The sequence below is a fragment of the Hemicordylus capensis genome, chromosome 5, assembly GCF_027244095.1.
Source record: "Hemicordylus capensis ecotype Gifberg chromosome 5, rHemCap1.1.pri, whole genome shotgun sequence".
Taxonomy (NCBI): Eukaryota; Metazoa; Chordata; class Lepidosauria; order Squamata; family Cordylidae; genus Hemicordylus; species Hemicordylus capensis.
The window spans coordinates 227,678,007-227,700,190 of NC_069661.1; the positions used below are offsets into that span (position 1 = coordinate 227,678,007).

General features: G+C 45.7%; 1 protein-coding gene across 1 annotated transcript in view; it reads left to right on the forward strand.

Annotated features, from left to right (window-relative positions):
• Positions 1 to 20,121, forward strand: part of LOC128328571 (protein mono-ADP-ribosyltransferase PARP12-like) — a 43,996-nt gene extending 23,875 nt beyond the window's left edge. Inside the window, exons 7-12 of the mRNA XM_053258705.1 lie at positions 1,112 to 1,232; positions 2,551 to 2,647; positions 12,258 to 12,339; positions 14,090 to 14,220; positions 16,161 to 16,312; positions 17,687 to 20,121. Of these exons, the coding sequence (XP_053114680.1) occupies positions 1,112 to 1,232; positions 2,551 to 2,647; positions 12,258 to 12,339; positions 14,090 to 14,220; positions 16,161 to 16,312; positions 17,687 to 17,946 (843 nt within the window). The 3' untranslated portion in view covers positions 17,947 to 20,121. The remainder of the gene's footprint in view (positions 1 to 1,111; positions 1,233 to 2,550; positions 2,648 to 12,257; positions 12,340 to 14,089; positions 14,221 to 16,160; positions 16,313 to 17,686) is intronic.
• Positions 20,122 to 22,184: the final 2,063 nt, after the last annotated feature.

Sequence of the window (22,184 nt, forward strand, 5' to 3'; positions counted from 1 at the left end):
ACCGTTCTATGTACACTGTCTAGAGGAGCAGCTTGGATAAGCCATGCCCCCACATGATTAAGGAATGGTGTGCTGGGGGTGGAAATGTGTGCACTTGTGTATTGATCACATAGATCAGGTCAGTTGGGCAAAGTATCCTCTGAAATGGGCTATAATGTTGTATGTGTTCTTAAATTATTGTGGGTTTTCTGTTGGAATTGTGGGATAGCAATTCATCACAGGAACTAAAATCCAGAAAATGCCATCCTCTTTCTGATCCACGGAACCTATTTTATATCATCCAGTCACCTGAGATCTCAAAGTATGAATATTTATGACTTTACCAAATAGCATGGACAGTCTTTTGGCTTCATGGATAAACACTCCATTTGCTCAAAAACTACTGTCCCTTGTTTCTGTAAAGTTCTGGACAGTTGTATCTCAGTCCTAAACATGTTTATTTGGAAGTGGTGAATATTTCACTCCTAAAAATCACTATGTCTCACACCTTTAGTCCCACAGAGCTCTTAGGCTTTTCCCAAGCCAAGATTTCGAATTACAGGGAAACCTCACTATTTGTGGACTTGTCATCCGTGATCCATGGATACTAAAGGGTTAAAACCCACATATCCACGGTTCCTAGAGGGCCAGAAGTGGTCATTTCCGGCTAGTATTTTGTAAGCAGGAACCATTGTGTGGCTCTTCTTAAAAAGGCATTTTTTTCGTGGTTTAGGGGGCATTGCTGGGCATAAGGAGACCACATGGAGCGCGGTGCATTAGGTTGGTGGAGTGGGGTTTTGTTTTGTTTTGCAATTTCCCCCATCCAGGAACCTAATGACCTGTTTTCAATAGGCACAATCACTGTTTCCTCTAACAGGGATTTCCAGATGTTGTTGATGACAACTCCCAGCATCCCCAGCTGCAGCGGTCTTTGGCTGGGGATTCTGGGAGTTGTAGTTAACAACATCTGGGAATCCCTGTTAGAAGGAACACTGGGCACAATGCCTCATTACTTGCGGTTTCATTACTTGCTGAAGTCGGCGAGGAACGGAACCTGTGTGAGTAATGAGGTTTGCCTGCATTGATCTTTAGGATGATGTGCAAACACTTTTTGTTGGCAATGTGTTGGCAGGATGGTGACCAAGATGCTGCCACAATTCTGAGTCTTGATCTGGAGAAAGCTTTTCAGTATGAAATGTCTCCAACATTGAAGTTCTCAGCTGGAAAACATAATTATGAGCTTGATTTTAAAGGTATGTTCTTAATGTTCTGGAACCCACAGAAGTGTGGTAATACAAGGTCAGTTTAAATAAAAGTTAATGTAAAGCTGTCTTATATAGAGGCAAGCCACTAGTTTCTCCAGCCCATTACTATTTACTCTGACCAGCAGTGGCTCTCCAAGATCTTAGCCAGAGGTCAGCCATGCTACCTGGGATTCTTTTTAAGTGGAGATGCTAAAGATTAAACCTTAGAGGGCCTCCTGCATGTAGAAGTGTGCTCTGTCATTCAGCTAAGTTCATTTGATGAGAAGAGCTTTCTGTAAACCATTTATAAACCTAGCACTCTTCTGGATTTTTGCTGGCTTATTTGGTCAAAGGCCACCAAATATTTAGGTCATGCAGGGTAGAGAATGGGCCTCCAATTGCTAACTTGGCAAAGAGGCACCTTTTACCGTGGTGATTCTCTTTATTTAGCAGGGGGAGAGTAACTGGCCCTATCCACCACCAGCACAGTACCTCCAGTGACTGTTGCTGGTGTCTATTTTATGTTTCTTTTTAGATTGTGAGCCCTTCGGGGACAGGGATCCATCTTAACTTATCTTATTTATTTATTTATTATTTCTCCATGTAAACCACCCTGAGCCATTTTGGAAGGGTGGTATAGAAATTGAATAAATAATAATAATAATTAATAAATAATTGGAGGCCATTTTTCGAGGACAGAGGTAGAGAGCTTTTGGCCCGCAAGCCAGATTCAGGCCTCTTTCCATGCCCATATGGTCCATGAGACTTGGGTTCACTGCTTTGCTTTTGGTGCAATTTCATCTTCAACATCCAGAGACAGAGGCTTGTGTTCGGCGCAGTGCCCCACCACTCCAAGAGCGGAGCACGTGTGCTGGTTCTAGGCAATTTCAAAGTCCACCCACAGTGCCCGCCAAGCTGCACAGGCTTCATGGCTACTAAGGATTGCATAGCTGCTGCAGCAACACTTCTGCCCTCCTTCCCAATGGGAGAAGTGCTGCTGCAGTGGCCACGCGATCCTTATTAGCCACGGAGCCTGTGTGGCTTTGCTAGCAAGGTGGGTGGACTTTGAAATTGCCTAGAACCAGCATGCATGCCCCACACTTGAGTTGGTGGGGTGCTGTGCCTAATGTAAGCCTCTGGTCCTAAGAGATGTGGGACACAAGAAGGTTTCCAGTGAAGGACGGTACGTGATGTGACCTCCCCAATCTCTAAGAGAGTCTAAACTTAGTACCAGTAATGGCTTTGTTAGCAGTAAAGGCTAATGATTGAAAAACTTTGCTGCATAGCAAGTGCGATCTAACTTTTCTGTTCTTGTCTGTCTGTCCAGCCATGAAACAGAAAAACTGTTATTACCTAACAGAACGCAGTGTTCGTAGGCGACCTAAGTTTATGTCTCTAAAAGAAATAGAGAAGAAGAAAACCAGGTTAGTGGTGTGCGCGTGTGTAAGTATTATGTATGCAAAGTGTGTTGCAGAGAAAGGGAGTAGATTATAACTTGGAAAGGGTTTTAAGGCAGGAATGGAGCATTTAATGTATACTGTGAGGTGTTCTCAGGGTAGCTGTGAATAGTATGAGCCCTCTGGGTTTTGTAGCCATATGTAGCAGATTTAACCCAGCCTTTGTCTCAAGGCATGCCCACGTGGTAAAGGTAAAGTGTGCTGTCAAGTCGATTTCGACTCCTGGCATCCACAGAGCCCTGTGGTTTCCTTTGGTAGAATACATGATGGGTTTACCATTGCCTCCTCCCGTGCAGTATGAGATGATGCCTTTCAGCATATTTCTATATCACTGCTGCTCAATATAGTACCAGTGGGGATTTGAACTGGCAACCTTCTGCTTGTTAGTCAAGCATTTCTCCACTGTGCCACTTAAGGTGACTTCCCACGTGAGAGGGAAAATGCTGAATCATCCCCTCTCCTTGCTTTCACCCACAAAGGCTGTTCCTTTAAACTTTTTCTCCAGTACCTTTTTCGCTGCCACCACAACCTATTAACAGAGTTTATCCCCCACCCCACTGGGCTTTGGTGAATTTCCAGGGAAACACTCCTTCTCTTACTGTTAGAAAAGTACAAAAACCTTCCATGTGCAAACTTACATGTGGTGAGAAACTTTGGTAGGTGAACAATCAAATTGAGGTGTGTTTGCAGTAAACCCCTTTCCAGCCCCGCTTTCCTGAGTTAAAATTGCACTCAACAAGGCTGGTTAAAATTTGGAAAGACCAAAAAGAAAAATAAACTTTATTCAAAACACTAAAGAAAGTTTCTGTCTGAGGCTTTCTCAGCTTTTAGTTACAGGTAAAAATACTCAGTTGATTACAAGGTTCCTTCCAAAAAGCATTCCAGCTGATACTTGAGTGGCACACTTTAAAAATCATGGTTACCCAGTTGCAAAGAATATGGATGCAGGAAAATACAAAAGCACCTTTGAAAGTTTATACAGACTCTTTCAGCGCCCTAGCTGGATGGGCACAGGCTATTGCTTTCTTAGTTGAATGACGTTCTAGGTAAAACAACAATAGACCAGTTGCGGGGATATACAGAGCACATGAAAGAAAAATAAAAGTCTAATGCAAACTGCCTAACAAACTGTTCCATAGGCTAAATTGCCAGAAGCCCTGGCTTCCTCCCCACCACTTGAACTCACCCCAAACCTGATGAGAGTCGTGCTTCCTGCAATCGTGTGTCTCAAAGATCTGCAGATGTCCTTCCATGAGAGAATTCTCCAGGCTAGCTTTTGACCATGAGGCAGCAAAACTCCATTGCTCCTCACTAAGCCTTCCACCCGTCTTCCCCCACCTCCAGCCTAGCTGCTTCTCAACAAAGAAACCCCTCTCTTCCTGCCTCATGGCCCTCTAGGTTCCACCCACCTGGTGCTGACTGGCAGAGCCCTGGAAGTCACCAGCCTGTCAGGACAGAGTTCACTTCCGGTTCACTCTTTAGGGGTTGGAGTGGCTGATCAGTGGCTGATCATTACACTATAATAATCTTGAGTTTGGTAGTGCCGGACAGAAGGATTAAAGCTTTTGGTAGAAAGACATTCCGCTGAAGTAAATGCTGCTTATTTCAAAAATAACTTTTTTTTTTGGTCCAGTATGCTGTATAAGAACATTGGAAGCTGCTTTATATTGAGTCAGATCATTGGTCCATCTAGCTCAATATTGTCTACACAGACTGACTGCGGCTTCTCCAAGGTTTCAGGCAGGAGTCTCTCTCAACCCTAGCTTGGAGATGCAAGGGAGGGAACTTGAAACCTTCTGCATGCAGGTGATCTTTCCACAGCAGCCCCATCCCCTTAAGGGGGGATATCTTACAGTGCTCTAACATGTAGCCTCCCATTCAGATGCAAACCAGGGTGGGCCCTGCTTAGCAAAGGAGTCAATTCATGCTTGCTACCACAAGACCAGCTCTCTCATACATCTTGGTCACTCCTGCTACACTTTGGCAGAATCCACTGATGTGGCTGCAAGTCTGGTGCTGCTAACTGCCAGTTCCCAGCGAGTGAGAGCTCCTGGTGCAAGCCGCTAGTTTCCCTCCTTCATATCATATGATCTCAGATGTTGGGTCCCCCAGGAGTACTTCCCTCCGTACCTGACTTCACATCTTGGTCACCGATGTTGGGTGGCGAATGGAAGTGCTGCTTGGCAATCCACCATTTTTGGGTTCCCATGACACAGAAAGAGCAGGGGAAGGGAAGTCAGAAATCCATTAGCTTTCCCCCCTTCTGGCTGCCCTGCCAGCTCTTTGACCTTGGGGAGCAGTGCCAAACTCCAAAAGACTCTCACCTTGCTCCTCTGTAATGCCAGGAATGTCCAGAATAAGTCAGAAACCATCCATGATCTGATTCTGGATGAAGGGGCAGACCTGGTATGTATTACAGAGACTTGGTTGGGGGAGGCTGGCGGCCCAGTCTGGTCCCAGCTGCTCCCTCCAAGGTACTCTGTTGAGGAGCAGGTGCAGGGATGTGGGCAGGGAGGTGGAATGGCTGTGGTCTATAAGAATAACCTCTCCCTGACCAGGGTCCTTGTGGAAGTGACTGACCATATTGAATGTGTGTACTTAAGTTTGGGGACCAGGGATAGGCTGGGACTTCTCTTGGTGTACCGATTGCCCCGCTGCCCAATGGAGTCCCTAACTGAGCTGGTGGACTTGGTCTTGGCTTTGGTGGAGTCTCCCAGGCTTGTGATGCTGGAGGACTTCAATGTCCACTTTGGAGCCAATTTGTCTGGGACGGCTCAGGAGTTCATAGCGGCCATGACAACTATGGGCCTATCTCAAAGGGTCTCAGGACCGATGCACATTGCAGGTCACATGTCTGATCTGGTCTTCCACTCTGATCAGGGTGGTGTGACTCCTGTGATTTCCCCATTGTCATGGACGGACCACCATCTGGTTAAGTTTGGATACACAGTCACACCCCACCTTCGCCGGGGCATTACCCATTAGAAATGGTCCATCCGAGGAGGTTATTGGATCCAATAGGGTTCCAAGAAGCCTTGGAGAGATTTAGTGTTGGCTCTGCCGGTGATCCTGTTGATGCTGTATTGGAGAACTGGAACAGCAAGCTCACCAGGGCAGTAGACATGATCGCACCTAAGCATTCCCTCTGACCCGCTTCAGAATTAGCCCCTTGGTATACGGAAGAACTGCGGGGGATGAAGTGGCAAGGTAGACGACTGGAGCGCAAGTGGAGGAAGACTTGACTCAAATCTGACAGATTACAACATAGAGCACATTTGAAGATCTATGCTCTGGCAATACGTGCGGCAAAGAAACGATTCTTTTCAGCCCATATTGCGTCCGCAAGTTCACGTTCAGCTGAGTTGTTCAGGGTTCTGAGAGGGCTAGTATGTGTCACTCCTCCCTTGAATCAGAATTTGGAACCATCTATTACCCGCTGTGATGTGTTTAATGGTTTTTGTGTGGATAAAATATCTCCTATTCGAGCCGACCTGGATTTAGACCCCACAATTACTGCAGTGCCTGAATCAGAGGTGTCCAGCGACTCCTCTTATATGGTTAGGCTGGATCAGTTTCAGTTTGTGACTCGTGAGGATGTGGACAAGCTGCTTGGAGTGATGCGGCCTACTGCCTCTTCTCTTGACCCTTGCCAGACATGGCTAATACTATCTGGCAGGGGGATTGTTGTAGAAGGCCTAGTAGAGATCATAAATGCTTCTCTGAGGGAAGGCAAGATGCCTCCTTGCCTTAATGAGGAAATTATTAGACTACTTCTGAAGACGCCTGCCTTGGATACCTCAGAGTTGAGCACCTAGAGACTGGTCTCCGACCTTCCGTGGCTGGGCAAGGTAATTGAGAGGGTGGTGGCCTCCCAACAGGCAGTCTTGGATGAAACTGATTATCTAGACCAGTGATTCTCAAACTTGGGTCCTCAGGTGTTATTGGACTTCAACTCCCATAATCCCCAACCAAAGGCCACTGAGGCTGGGGATTATGGGAGTTGAAGTCCAATAACACCTGAGGACCCAAGTTTGAGAATCCCTGATCTAGACCCATTTCAGACTGGCTTTCAGGTGGGCTATGGGGTGGAGACTGCCTTGGTCGGCCTGATGGATGATCTCCAATTGGGAATTGACAGAGGAAGTGTGACTCTGTTGGTCCTTTTGGACCTCTCGGTGGCCAATACTATTGGCCATAGTATCCTCCTGGAGCTTCTGAGGGGGTTAGGAGTGGGAGGCACTGCTTTACAGTGGTTCCACTCTTATCTCTCAGGCAGATTCCAGATGGTGTCCCTCGGGGACTGTTGTTCTTCAAAAACTGAACTTCAGTATGGTGTCCCTCAGGGCTCTGTACTGTCTCTGATGTTGTTTAACATCTACATGAAACCACTGGGAAAGATCATCAGGAGATTTGGTACAGTGTGCTATCAGTATGCTGATGACACTCAAATCTATTTCTCCATGTCAGCATCATCAGGAGAAGGTATAACCTCCCTAAATGCCTGCCTGGAGGCAATGATGGGCTGGATGAGAAGTAACAGGCTGAGCCTGAATCCAGATAAGACGGAGGTACTTATTGTGTGGGGTCGGAACTCGGGAGAATATTCTGACCTGCCTGTTCTGGATGGGGTCACAGTTCCCCAGAAGGAACAGTTATGTAGTCTGGAGGTTCTTCTGGACACAGAACTCTCCTTGGTGTCCCCGTTTGAGGCAGTGGCCAGAGGTGCCTTTTATCAGCTTCGGCTGATATGCCGCTGCATCCATTTCTTGAGATTAATGACCTCAGAACAGTAGTACATCTGCTGGTCACCTCCAGACTTGACTACTGCAATGCGCTTTATGTGGGGCTGCCTTTGTATATAGTCCAGAAATGGCAGTTATTCCAGAATGCAGCAGCCAGGTTGGTCTCTGGGTCATCTCGGAGAGACCATATCACTCCCATCTTAAAAGAACTACACTGGCTGTCGATAAGTTTCCAGGCAAAGCACAAGGTTTTGGTTATAACCTATAAAGCCCTAAACAGCTTGGGCCCTGAGTATTTAAGAGAATGCCTTCTTTGCTATGAACCACACTGCCCATTGAGATCATCTGGAGAGGTTCGTCTGCGGTTGCCACTGGCTCTTCTGGTGGCTACTCAGGGACTGGCCTTCTCCATTGCTGCCCCGAGACTTTGGAACACACTTCCTGCTGAAATAAGAGCCTCCCCATCTCTTACAACTTTTAAAAAGGCAGTCAAGATGTATTTGTTCACCCAGGCTCTTAATTAGACATTGTTTTAATTGTGTTTTAATAGTTTTAATGTTTTAAATTTTAATTGTTGAAATGTGTTAATCTTTTTATTGGTTGTTTTTATTGTCTTGTAAACTGCCTAGAGAACTTGCGTTTTGCGCGGTATGAAAATGTGATAAATAATAAATAAACTAGACTCACACACTGGGAATCGGTGGTTGGTGACACTGGACTTGATATTGTGTCATCTGAACCTGCCCGTACTAATACCTCCTGCTCTACCGAACAGCTGGCTCTGCCCCAACCCCTGGCCAAAGTCCGCCTTGCTTCAGTTGCTGGACCTTGGGGGTTCAAGTGAAAACATACCATAACCTGCAAACCTGAACTCTGTCCATGCCTATCTTCTTCTTTATGTATAATTGGTTAATCCCATGTGTGGCAGCTCTCGTGATATTTCGCGAGCAAGCTGCTGGGAGGGGAAGAGGAAAGCAACAGCGCAGCTGGCCAATGGGCGAGGAGACAAAGCGGTGGGGGGGGCGCGAGAATAAGAGAGCACTACAGGCAGCAAAAGCTCCTTCTGTTGGCTGGCCTGCTGCCCAAATGACAGGATCAGGTGGCACTGAAACCCCAAAACAAGCACATGGCCCGTCCCACACTCAAGGGAGGGAGGATTCCTGGGGCTTCAGAAGACCAGTGGAGCTGAGAATGCCACCACAACAACCACCAACACAAGCCCCTGTGCACTCAGAAGGGGCCTTTGCAATTGCAGCATTTCCAAGCAGCACCCTTCCTATGGGGCTAAGGACAGCAGCCAGCCCCTGTACACACAGGGGCTTGTGGGACAACCCACAGGGGAGGAGAGAGAAAGGGGAAAGAGGGAGAGAAAGAAAAAGAGAAAAAGACAGAAGGGGGAGAGAGAGAAGGGGAGGGGGCAAAAAGATAGGAAGAGAGAGAGGAGGAGAGAGAAAGAAAATAAATGTAAGAAAACACAAAGAGGAAGAGAGCAAATGTGGAGTTTGGAGACCTAAAAAGAGGTGAAGGGAAATTTGGAGGCTGCTGGAGTAGGAGCGAGGGGCTGAATGACACATGGATGCCAGAGTTGTGGGAATGGCATGTTGGAAGCAATGGAATGGAGGAGGCTGAGCAGGAGCGGAGCTCAGGAGAGGGTGGGGAGGTCTCTGGAGTAAGGGGGCTGTAGCAGGGCCAAGGGGAACAATCGGGTACTAGTGCACAGATGCTCTGTGTGGGTTCAGCTAGTTATTCTATATTTGTCGTGGCCACACCACCAGGGAGGGCAACATGGTCTGGTGGTACTTTTACTCCTGTCAGCCACAAGTTTTCTTGAGCGATAAGGCTATTTGCCTTATACTGAATCAGAAGTACAGTCCACCCAGCCTAGGACTGCCTACTCTGGCTGGCAATAGCTCAGGCCTCAGGTTTGGAGCTTTTCAAGCCCTGCCTAATTTTTCTTTTCTTTACCTGGATATGCCAGCGATAGAAACTTCTACAGCACATATATATGCAAAGCAGCATATGTCAGAAAACATACAAAACTAAAAATTTATAAAACCTTGGAAGCGGTGTTCCCTCTAAGGCATGTGCGCACTCACAAAGTTTTTTTCTGTCCGCTCAGTTAATTTTAGTTCCCACTCAAGTTGAATCAGGAAGGTCTCATTCTAAATGCACATGCGTGCATACTGCCTTGATACTTCTGCTCAGAACCAAAATCATAGACATCAACGATAAAATGTTAGCTCAGCAAGTTTACAAGCCTGGCAGGTTTTTATCAATTTGCTTAATTTTGAGATGGAAAGAAACTTAGCGAGGCCTCCCTAGGGAGGTGGTCGTTATATAATTGTGGTGCAACAGCCAAGAATGCTGTGATCTGGGCCTCCGTAGTTTGGGCATCCATAAAGGATGGATCCTTGAGCAGCAGCCTCCCCTTTAGGGTCCTAGTTGGTGGGGGTAGTTTTATATAGGGGAAACATTTTTCCCCTCTGAGTTTAGAGTGTTATGCATTTTAAGCTAGAAATCACAGTTTGAAGTGAGCTCAGAAACCAAATATGAAACTTGCTATGAATATGAATTGCCTTGAACCCCCAAAGGAGCCCCACAGTGGAAATGTGTGCACTTTCCAAAGGTTTACAGCGCTGCTGCTGTTGTTCGCAGACACTTCAGGCAACTTTCAGACAAGTGGCACCTTGCTCAATGAACAGGGCATTCCTCTGGAATTGGACAGAGATCTGCAGGGCTCAGTGAGTACACCATTCAGCCTGGAGATTTGTAAGACCAACCAAAAGTAGCCTGCCATTACACACCTTACACAGTGGGGCTAGTCACACGATTGCAGAGAATTGGGCTAGCCTCCGCTAGCCCGATTTTCTGCAATCGTGACATGAGAACCACCGGGCTTGGCTGCAAGCCCGGTGGTTCTTGAGCGGCTAACCTGCTCAAGTAGCCTGCCCCTAAAACCGGGTTGACGAGCGCTCCGCAAACCTGTGGTTTTTTTAATCATAAGTAGCTGCAGCTACTCACGAGGAGACTCCTGAGGGAAGGCAAAGCCGCCTCCCGGCTCCGGGGGTCTGTGCACTCGCGCAGGGCATGCTAGAGCCTCTGGGGGCCAATCGGCCCCTGCTCTGCCCAGGGCTCCTGCCCTGATCATCTGATTAGCCGGCTCTCCCTACTTGGCTCCCCAAACCGGGTCTCACTGATTGTGAGACCCAGCTCATTGTCTTTCCCTTCGTAGATGTGAGTTTGGGGTGGTATAGAAGATGTGTTAAATAAATAAATAAATGTTGATTATAGGCAAACCTTGACACCCTTGGAGTCATGTATCCGTGGCTGGGTAACTGACCCCCGACCTTGGCATACGTGATAAAAATTGGCACTCAAACAGCGTTCGCTCTAATTTTTTAAACCTATGTGCGGAATGAGTTTTGTTCTGGGCGTCAATATCAAGGCAGTGTCTGCACACCTGCATTCAGAATGGGGCCTTCCTGATTCAGCCTGAGCGGGATCTAAAATGAACTGAGCGGACATCAAAAAAACATGAGCGCACAAACACGTGTGCATGCCTTAGAGGGAATGCTGCACTCAAAGGGTTAAGACCCACGTATCCGCGGGTTGGGGTGGGCGGAAATGACCTCCGAGGAGCCAGGAGCCATTTTGTGGCTCATTTTATTTTTAAAAAAATAAATCTGAAAATTGCGGGATTGGGGTTGGGTGCTTTGGGGTGGCATTGCTGGAATGCTGGAGGCCTGCAGATTACAGTAGGGCACTTTAAATAGTGTCTGTCTCCCCCCGCCCCCCGTGTTTGCCCATATTGTCCACGATTCTCAGGCCTCCAGCAACCTAACCCCTGCAATGTCATTGCCCCAATTATTCGGTATTCACAGTTTTGGTATATGCAGCACCAGCAGGGAACTGAACCCCTGTGAATACCAAAGTTTTCCTGTATGTATCATTTAAGTTTTTTCCGATTCTAGTTTCTGAGATGGTTTATTTTAAGCCATATTTCCTTTTAGATTGTGAGTCCCTTTGGGACAGGGAACCACCATTTATTTATTCTGTGTCAACTGCACTTTTAGTTGGAAAAGCAGTATATAAACATCTGTAGTAGTTAGCCCAAGGTTAACAAATGAGTGAAATCCAGTCTCCTTGGTGGATGCCGATTCCTCCTCCAGTTGCTGGTATCCATGGCAACAGTTTGCCTTTAGGGGTGAGAAGGTTGAGGTGCTGTCCCACCGTCCCTCGCTTGGTTCTGGGGGTGCCTTCTAGGAGAAATAGTTGCTAATCAGAATGTTAAGCATGGCAAGTCCTATAGATCATTGGCCGTGGAGGACTACTTGCATGCTGTTTTGCTGAGCAGGTGCCTTAATTGACTTAATTGGCATGCTTAAATTTGTTCAGGGTTACACAGAGGAAGCCAGAGTGATGTAATGGTTAGAGCAGGGCTACACAACCTCAGTCCTCCAGTAGTTGGTAGACTACAATTCCCATCATCCCCAGCCACATACCCAGTGATCAGTAGGGATGTTGGGAGTTGTAGTCCAATAACAGCTGGAGGGCCCAGGTTGTACAGCCCTGGGTTAGAACATCCAGCAATGGCTTGGAAGACCCAGGTTCAAATGCTTAGTCAGCCAAGAGGGTCATTGGGTGATTTGGGGCCAGCTATGCTCTCTCAGCCTAACCCATCTCACAGGGTTATTGGGGAAGAACTGTGTTTGCTACCAGATAGTTTGAATGCTTTGGCTTATCGGAGATATTGCACGATATTTGGCTGTTAAAAGCTCTTTCTGTGATCGATGTATGCTGTGATATTAATTGTTTGTTCTCTTCTTATTGCAAAGTGGGGCAGAGCAATCGAAAGGAGGCCCTCTGCAGATTCCAGCGCACTGGGACCAGACAGCCTTGCCAGAGCTGGGATATAAGGTAGGATGCTCCGAGCTGTGTCTAGTCGAGGTGTCCCTAGAAGGTTGCAATACCCAAGGAGGCTTGTTCACTTTTGATTGGAAGCCACCTTGTGTGTCTTGATGGTTTTGTCCCAGTTCTGTGTAGATACTTCACAGAAACTGTTTGGCTGCTGCCAGGTGAAAGGGCAGCTTGTTCTCTGGGTTCAAATACGGACATGAATTTCTCTCTGTCTCTCACTGACAGATTCTGCGGTCCACAATTCATATTTGCTCAAGCTTTTTAATAGAGTAGTTCAGTTTTAATCCTGTATTCTAAACCCATTATTTGTGTTTTGGCAAGGTGATATAATGGGAGATCTTTTTTTCCTATGACTCTTTCTTTCATTCCTACTTTGTCTATAGAAACAGAAGGATCCCCATGGTGGCTTACATAAAACAATAAAATACCATTTAAAATGTCCAAACCATTCACAATGTTGACTACAACTCCCACCATCCTCAGCTGCAGTGGCTTTTGGGTGGAGACTATGGGAGTCGTAGTTGTCAACTTCTGGGAATCCCTGTTACAGGGAACACTTGAGACAGATATCCAGCAATGGTATTGGTAACTAGTCTGCCCCTCAAAAAATAGAAATGTTCTGCAAGGCTCCTTAAAGGTTAGCTTGGCAACCTTCCTTAGCGAGGGAGCCACATCTTGAATGGGCCACCACGGGAAAAGGTCTTCATGTAAAGTCTGACTTGTTTCAGTTTAAGCTACTTAAAAAATGTATGCCCCGCTCTTTTCCTCTCCCTTTCTTTAAGCAATATATTATTTATAAAGTTGAATGGTGAATTAAAATACACAGGCTTGTTGAAATTTAGTGGTGATGGGAGAGGAGAGCTGGTCTTGTGGTAGCAAGCATGACTTGTTCCCATAGCTAAGCAGGGTCTGCCCTGGTTGCATATCAATGGGAGACTTGATGTGTGAGCACTGCAAGATATTCCCCTCAAGGGATGAAGCCACTCTGGGAACAGCAGAAGGTTTCAAGTTCCCTCCCTGGCTTCTCCAAGATACGGCTGAGAGAGAATCCTGCCTGCAACCTTGGAGATGCCGCTGCCAGTCTGTGAAGACAATACTGAGCTAGATAGACCAATGGTCTGACTCAGTATATGGCAGTTTCCTATGTTCCTATGTTTCCTATGAATATTGGGTCTTTGAGTCATTAAGGCAACCCAACTCCTTTCTGGTGTGATGAAACAAGAGTGTGTGTTTTGTGACTCAGCTGCTGTGTGTCCAGAATTACTAAATCGAGTGGCATGTGCAGCTGAGGTGCCTTGCCATTCAGCAGGGTGGCCTCAAGACCCTCCTGAATGGTGACAGTGTCATACCTGTTTCTGTACAGTACTCGCACCATGCTGTCTGTAAACACTAGTGTTTTTAGTAGTAATTCAGGGAAACTTGAAATCTTGTATACCCCTGCACCAATAGATGTTAGGTAAAACATGTTGTCTTTCATCTAAGACCAACACAGTGTCAAGTGCGTGTCCCTGGGCTTGGTTAAATTAATTAACCAAGTAATTGGTTAATTAATTAGCAGAATATGGGCTATGTGGAGTAGGTTTATTCATCCTGTCTTGCCCTCCTTAGGAAATTTCCCCAAAAGCTATGGGGGTGAGTCACAAAACAAATCTGTCCTCATGACCAAATGCCTGCTTCTCCACCCGTATTGGTAGACAGATGCTCTTGCTGTCAATTCTGAGATGGATCTTCAATTCTTTCTTTCCTGCAGCTGATCACCCTTCCTTCATCTTCCAATGAGTACAGAAAGGTCCAGGTTAACTTTCAGCGAACTATGCCCAAAGCAACTATTTTGGCCATCAAGAGAATCCAGAATCTAGCTCTCTGGCAGGTGTATCAGTGGTATGTGTAAAACTCTTGCTCCGATGGTACTTAAATGAAGATTTAGACTTGAAGCTGCCCTGAGGGACTACACAGTGGATTTGGCAGGATCCAAATGTTTCCATAAATAGGTTTCTCTAAAAATAAAGTTACCTAAAGTGCATATATCTTGCTGCTTAGCAGAGCTGTTTCTCCAAATGAGCATAAACTAGCCATCTAAAAAGAATACTAAACACTGGATTAAACAAATATGCAACCCTGTGGATTCGTCTGTGATGATCAGATGCTTAGATTGCATTGAAAGAAAACTACCAGGCCAAACCAGATGAAATCCTGGGAGATCTGTAATTAGCTCTTTTGTGGTTGCAAGTAGAGGGTCATGACATTAGGAGAGGGAGAGTTTAACTCCTTCCCTCTCTGCCATTTTCTCTCACTCACTCACACTCATACTCGAACGATCTTCTGGTACTTGAAAACCACTTTCCATTTGCATGTAGAGCACCATTTGTATAATGTCTGGAGAGGGGTACTGTCTGCTGGATATCCAGTGGAAGGAAGTATTGAACAGGGGCAACCACAGAGAGAGCCCTACTCCTTGTTGAGCACAGCCTAGCATATTTTATTGATGGCACCTGTGGCAGAGCTTTATTGGGAGCCCTCTTTTTATTTTTATTTTATTTATTTAGTGTTTGCATTTATATACCACCTTGGGTGGGGTGTGCTCATATGGTTGCCCAGGAACTACAGAACTCCAAGGAAGTACTCTTTAACATTAGCCAAAGGGCACCCTAAGAGACTGTACCCTCTGCCTTGCAGGAAAAACACCTCGGCAAGGGGACCAGCACCAGAGAGGGAGCAGCTGCAGGGAGTTCACTTTATCTCTCCCTTCCCTGCCAGGCAGAGCTTGGCTGTGCTTTGCCTGAGGACTGCAGAGCAAAAGAGACAGACCCTCCCACCTCTGCCAGTGGACTAAGGATTCCGTGTGTGTGTGTGTGTGTGTGTGTGTGTGTGTGTGTGTGTGTGTGTGTATAGGGACAGGATACTGTATTATTGCAATTATGATAAACCGACATTCAGAGCAGCAATGTGGGGAACACAGCTGCATCCCTGAACACAGAAGCTTCTTCCAGCTCGGCCAGTCTCCTGCCAAGCAGCAGAGTGTGCACGTGGAGGGACTGGGGAGGGACTTCTGCTGCTCTCCCCTTCCTCCGCAAGTGTTCTTTGCCTTGAAAAAATACGCCTCCGAGGGCTGAGGTAGGGGGAGCATCAAAAATCTTTCCCCTTCCCCCAGCATATATACTCAGCTGCTCCAGAAGACTCTGACTGAGTTAGCCTCTCTGCAGCAGATTGGCTGGCATTCAGAACAGCAATCTAAATACCGGTTGAGTATCCCTTATCCGGACTGCTTGGGACCATAAGTGTTCCGGATTTTGGATTTTTCTGGATTTTGGAATAGTTGCATAATGAGATACCTTGGGCATGGGATCCAAGTCGAAACACGAAAGGTTACTGTATTTTATTTTTTTAGGAGCCAACAGAGCAGGTGCCAAACTGAGCAGGGAGTAGAGGAGGGAGGCTTTCCCTTTTCCCTCTAGCGCCAAAGCGAGAACCTAAAAAACATTAAAAAGCTTCACAATAAAAACAGCTGCAACTAGAGAGAATTACAGATAAAACTCATCACTAACAGCCTTCTGAAATAAGTAAGTTTTTGACTGCATGTTTAAAAGCAGCAAAATTGGGAATCTCTGAGTGAGTGAGCTGAGGCGTTTTGTTTTTTGTTTTGTTATGGCACACGCTGTGGTAGTTTCTGGATTTTGGAGCATTCTGGATTTCGGATGTCCAGATAAGGGATACTCAACCTGTAAATACAACAGAAGGCTTTCTTTTGCTAGATCCTGCTCTGTTCCTATAACTGTATTCTGTGTTAGGGAATGGTTGACGTCTCATCCTGTTGCTTATAGGCAGAAAGATCAAATGAAGAAGGTAAATGGAGGAAAGAATGTGGATGAGAGGCCATTATTTCATGGGACAAGCAAAAACCATGTGGATGCTATCTGCCAGCAGAACTTTGACTGGAGGATCTGCGGCGTTCATGGGACAGCCTATGGCAAAGGTAATTTTAGTCTGTAACTTGCTCCTTTCCTTTTTCACTGCCTAAAATGTAGCCTTCACTTCCATCTCCTCTACTTAATTTAGACGTTACAAGTGCTAATAGACAATTTAACATTTTAAGATAGCAAAAGGGTCAGCAACGTTGACAGGCTTTTAATTAGATACTGTTTTATCTGTGTTTTAATAGTCTTAACTTTTTAATTTTAATTGTTGAAAATTTTTAATCTTTCATTGGCTGTTTTTATTATTTTGTAAACTGCCCAGAGAACTTGTGTTTTGGGCGGTATAGAAATGTATTAAATAAATTAAATTAAATTAAATGCCTGAGGACCGCTTAGTAAAATCTGGGAAATGATATACAGTAGGGGAAAGGTTGCAAATCTAAAAATGATCTCAAACTGAAAGGCTCAGTTGATAATGGTGGTCAGAAATGCAGGTAAATGTACTCTGTTATGTAACAGTCCTGACAATGCTGGGTGAATTGTACCATGAATTGGTAGTGATATGACATTACAGCCAGAAAATGTAATGTCAGCTGGAGCTGGATTATGTACAGACTGAAGAGTTGGAGGTCCATATGTCCTTGTTTGGAGTGCAGCGTTTAGTTTTGGTCTCTATCATTCAAGAAGGATGTTGAAAGGTTTTAGAGGAGAGCTCTAAAAGCTCTCCTAGATGGCCTTGGACCTGAACAGCAGGGCTGTTCTTAGCTGCAAATTTGATATTTCAAAAATCTAGGAGGCAGCTCTTGTGAGGAAGGCTTGAAGAAAGTGGGTGTGTTTCATTTAAAGGAAGGTCATTGGGAAGAGGGGAGATGTCTTGAGTGTTTAAATATTTGAAAGGATACTGAAAGCGCTTCTGTATGCACTGGGGACAAAATCTTAAGCAGTGGCTTTGTCATTTGGGAAGGCAGTGGATTTAGGCATTAGGGAAAACTTGCTATGTTGGGAACTTATATAATCCTTTCCTGTAGTAGGTGTTTGGGGAAAAGTTGAATAGATATTTCTTGAGGATGCTTTTTTGGTATACAGGCCTCTGTGGCTTGAGTTGGGGGCGGGTCAACTCAAATGATACCTTCCCTTCCCATGTGATTAAGAAGGGGAATTGCTGAGAGCAAGCCTGTTGGGACATCTTACATGGAAAATGACCCAATGTCCTCCTGACATGTCCCTTATCGTGTGGGGGCAGGCTGCTCCTCTGAATGCCTGCAGAACAGCCTGTCCCTACACCATAAAGGGACATGTTTGGGACATCCTCCACACATCTCCTTTCTAATCATGTGGCCCACTACGTTTTCATCTTTACTGGCCCATTTTGCTACAGGGATGAGCCTTATTTGTTTTTCTTTGTCTCTTTGTACCCCTACCTCCCCTTACAGGAAGTTACTTTGCAAGGGATGCTTCATATTCTAACAACTACTGCAAGAGCGATTCCACCTGCAAGACCATGTTTCTGGCCCGAGTATTGGTGGGGGAGTTTACTACTGGTTTCTCTGACTATCTCCGTCCTCCTCCTAAAGACAGCCAGAACACTACTTTCTATGACAGTTGTGTGAATGCTCTCCAGAATCCATCCATCTTTGTCATTTTTGAGAAGCACCAGATATATCCTGAATACGTGATAGAATATAGAAGTTAGATGGAATTTGCCTATGGAGTAACCGATGTCGCCTATCGCTCTGCCTTATTGGCTCCTTTCCAGAAGATTAAATGAAGAATCTTTTTATATGTGTATTTGTATTAGGGCTGTAATGTTTAGTCAGTTTAACCAATTGGTTAATCTGTCTAAAACCCCTTTTGTCTTTTACATAGGTTCTCTTGCTAATCAGGCAGTAGATTTTTATTCTTTTAAAAAAGCCTTTAAGTTTTTACAAATCTGTGGATGATAGATGCCTTCTTAGAGGAAGCACTTTCTCCTCTCTTGGAAGGAAATTGCCTTGGCTGTGTTGGTGCCTGGTGTGATACCTTTTGAGTGTCGCCTAAAAACAAAGAATGTTGTCTTTCCCACACCCCTGAGCTGTTGTCTCGTTCACATGCAGGCAATTAATTGTATGGGCTTTAATTGGTTAAATGACTACAATTTCTTCTAGCAGGTGATAGCTTTAATATATGTATTTTCTTTTTTAAATTTCCAAAGGACACTGTGTTGCATGAATTTCAGTTCATACCCTCTTCATGCAGTTAGTAAGGTAGCATGAGAGAGTACTCCTTGTAGTAATTTCTAGCATGCCTTTCTAAATGCCTCTGCTTTACTGCAGCAGACTAACATTTCAGGAGTAAGAGTTGAGCATATTATCCAGTCACTTACACAAACTTACCCCAGTGGTTTCTCCCTAAAACCTCAGGTACATGAAGCCACAAGTGCAATATACTAACATAAAAGTTTGGGGGAGCCTCTTAAAAACCTCCCTCAAACAGCTGGAAGTTCAACCTGTGTCATTCTTGGTGACAGAAACTTCTTTTCTTCCGATTAGAGGCATACTTGGTATGACACTTCAGGGTTCTAGAGAGCAATTGGTTCTCTTTCTCCTTCAACAAGGCAGCTGCCTCTGGTGAGAATGTCAAGACCTTCCCTGCGCTTTACTTTACTTTTGGCTCGGGTTCCTTACCCTACAGTATATTAAGACTTTCTCATCACGTTTTTTCTTGCTTAACATTAGTCTTCTGATTTCTCTCATGAATCATCCAGAGTTTTAACATTTTTGAGTTTTTAAAGTGAAATCAATGTTGAAAATGTGTTAAATTCTCTCCAGAGACAGACAGGAGGATTTAATTTGGTTGGATATGGCCTTGCAGCTGTAGCTTGGTGAGTGGATCGCTAAAGGCTATCAAGGAGCCCATCTGATTTGGTAACTGTTTGCTGTAATCAATAGGAGCAATCAATAGGAGCAGCTTCTTAAAATGGCTCTATTTTAATGTGTGGAATACATTTCGTCAGGTCCTGTTTTGAGAGTGCCTTAGATTTTCCTTGGAGTTCTTGAACTAGAAACTCTCTCCAGATATAGCTGTAAAACCTTTCAGAGTCATGAAGCTCAAGTGGATACCATCTGGCTCACTTTTCTCTTGCATTGTATCTAACTTGCCCTTAGGTGCAAATTAAAGGACTGAAGTAACAAAGGTTATTTCTGGGTGCTTTTTGGGTTCGATTATTATTATTATTTTGGTAAAAATTGCCGTATGTTCTGTAGCTGTCAGCAGAAAGCTCACTTTAACATTTAATTGTGCATCAACAGATTGCTATGCTTGGGATAGGAACTAGATTGATATTGTAGGAACTGCAGGAAGAGTAACTTGGAGCCAAAGATATAGCAAGGAAGATAATGGTGGGGGTAACTGGAATAAAGTACAGGAATAGCCAGGCTATGGGTAATCCAGAAAACACTTTGCTTGAAAAGATGGTTTGGTGTAGGGATTGGAAAATAGAGCTTGGCTACAGAATTATTAGCGGGTTGGTCGGCCAGTCTACTTTCGTATTAAAAGATATTTGTTCTATTTCCTCTAATGCGCAGAACAGTTTCTTAAAGTTTAATAGTATGCAAGACCAAAAAGATGCACACTAACATGAAGAAACTGAGCAATTCCTCTTTGGGTTAAGGATAATGAGCTAAATTACTATAATGATCACTTTGCTGCATTTCTCTCGGCTTTCCTGCTTCTGTTTTTTTAATGGTTGTTTTTGGTGTGTTGTGGTTTTTACTGTGTAACTGGTTTTAAGATTTTAAATGTGATTTTTAGAGAGTTGTAGTCTATTTTAATTTTCATAAACTGCCTTGGGATGTCTTACAAAAGGCGGTATAAAAATTGAACACCCACACATTTCTTGGAAATGCTACTTTATCCTTTGGCTGAGACAAGTTAGCCCATCTTCACAGCCCACTTCATGGCTATATCCAAACATTTGTTGTTGCCAGCAGAGAAGTACCAACACAACTGGGGAGGGAAGCAAGTTCTGTTGGGTGGGGCCCCAGATGTTATGCTCCACCCCCTCCAGATGACTACTAAAGAACAGGCTGTGTGCCTCTTGGCGAGGGTACAAGGACTCTCATCCTTTTGCTCTCAGGCTTGAGGTGAGCATACTGGGGCCTTGGAAGCAGAAAGAAGAAAATGAACATCCTTTGCTTTCAACAAATACACATAGCTCGTATGCATGACTGAGGAAGTTGTGGGCCTGGTGTTACTGAAACAGGAGCTGGGGGTGGTTGGAGAGAGGAGATGTATCTGGGAGATCAGAAGAGTGGGGATGGCCTGGGGGCAGTGATTTCATAAGTAGCGGGCAGAAGGAGCTATGGCAGTGGGAGTTGGGCAGGCCATTAGAGGAGGGAACGGTCCAGGCTATCTATCTATCTGCCTGTCTTATTTTTATACTGCCCAATAGGTACATCTTTAGGTGGTGTACAATAGGGATGTGCACGGTCCGGAGCAGTCTGGACCGGCACCGAAGGGGGGCCTTCCTTTTAGGGCGGGGAGGGCTTACTTACCCCTCCCGCCTCTTTGTCCCCTCCAGCGCCCGTATTCCACAGAGTAACGGGGTGCTGGAAACCAGCCACTGCCCCCGCCGCGAGCAGATTAAGCCAAAAGCTAACACTGCCGCCATCGCCCGCCAGCCCTCCCTCCCTCCCAGCCGCCCGCCCGCCCGAGTCCTCACCCATGCTGCTGAAAACAAAGAGAGGAGCTACCGAACAGAGCTCCTCTCTCTTTCAAGTGCTGTAGGCTACTGAGGCTTTGCGCGCGCCACAAAGGACTTGATCGCCGGAGGCCCGGTCTACTCGCCGGGAAAAGGCCGGGTAGACCGGGCCTCCGGCGATCAAGTCCTTTGCGGCGCGCGCAAAGCCTCAGTAGCCTACAGGACTTGAAAGAGAGAGGAGCTCTGTTTGGTAGCTCCTCTCTTTGTTTTCAGCAGCATGGGTGAGGACTCGGGCGGGCGGCTGGGAGGGAGGGAGGGAGGGCTGGCTGGCTGGAGGGCGACGGCGGCAGTGTTAGTTTTTGGCTTAATCGGCTCACAGCGGGGGGGTGGGGGCGGCTGGTTTCCAGCGCCCCCGTTACTCTCTGAAATACGGGCGCTGGAGGGGGCAAAGAGGCGGGAGGGGTAAGCACGCCCTCCCGCCCTTAAAGAAATACCCCCCACCCGGACCAGCCAGGTCCGAACCGGTCCGGCAGTTCGGCCATTCTTTAGAATGGCCTCCGGACCGGTTCGGACACACCCCTAGTGTACAAAATTTAAAATATTTAAAAGTCAACACAGATCAAAATACACAGCACAATAAAAATAGCAAAACAGTTATTAAAACAAATTTAAATTATTAAAATTCTAATTAAAAGCATGTGAGACCAGGAGAGTCGAGGGTCTTCTTGAAAACAGAGAAGGAGATGCTCTTATTTCAGCAGGGAGCATATTCTAAAGGTCTGGGGCAGCCACAGAGAAAGCCCGGTCCTGGGTCGCCACCAAGCAAGTTGGTGGCAACCGTAACTGGACCTCTCCAGAAGTTTGTAATGGGTGGCAGGTTTATAGCAATTGCAGTCTGCTTTTTTTCCAGCTCTTCTCCCAACCCTGCAGCCCTATGGAACTGCAAAAACACTCCCTCTAGGATTAGGGTGCTGCCGTTGAATGCCAGGTCAGTAAATGCTAAAACATCTCTCATACTCCATACAATGCAATAAGGGAAGCATGTGAACAGCAGCAGCATGGGAGACAAAAACTTCCCTTCCTCTGCCATGCAGATCTTACCTGATGTTCAGGGCATGTATTTGTCTCCCATCTGAAGTGTGTATGGATGGAGGTTGACATAGGTGGCACAGAAGTAAAATATGGATCATGGCTATTGGCCTGTGGCTGAGATAAACATGCTTCAACAAGTCTAGAATCAGGCAACATTTTTT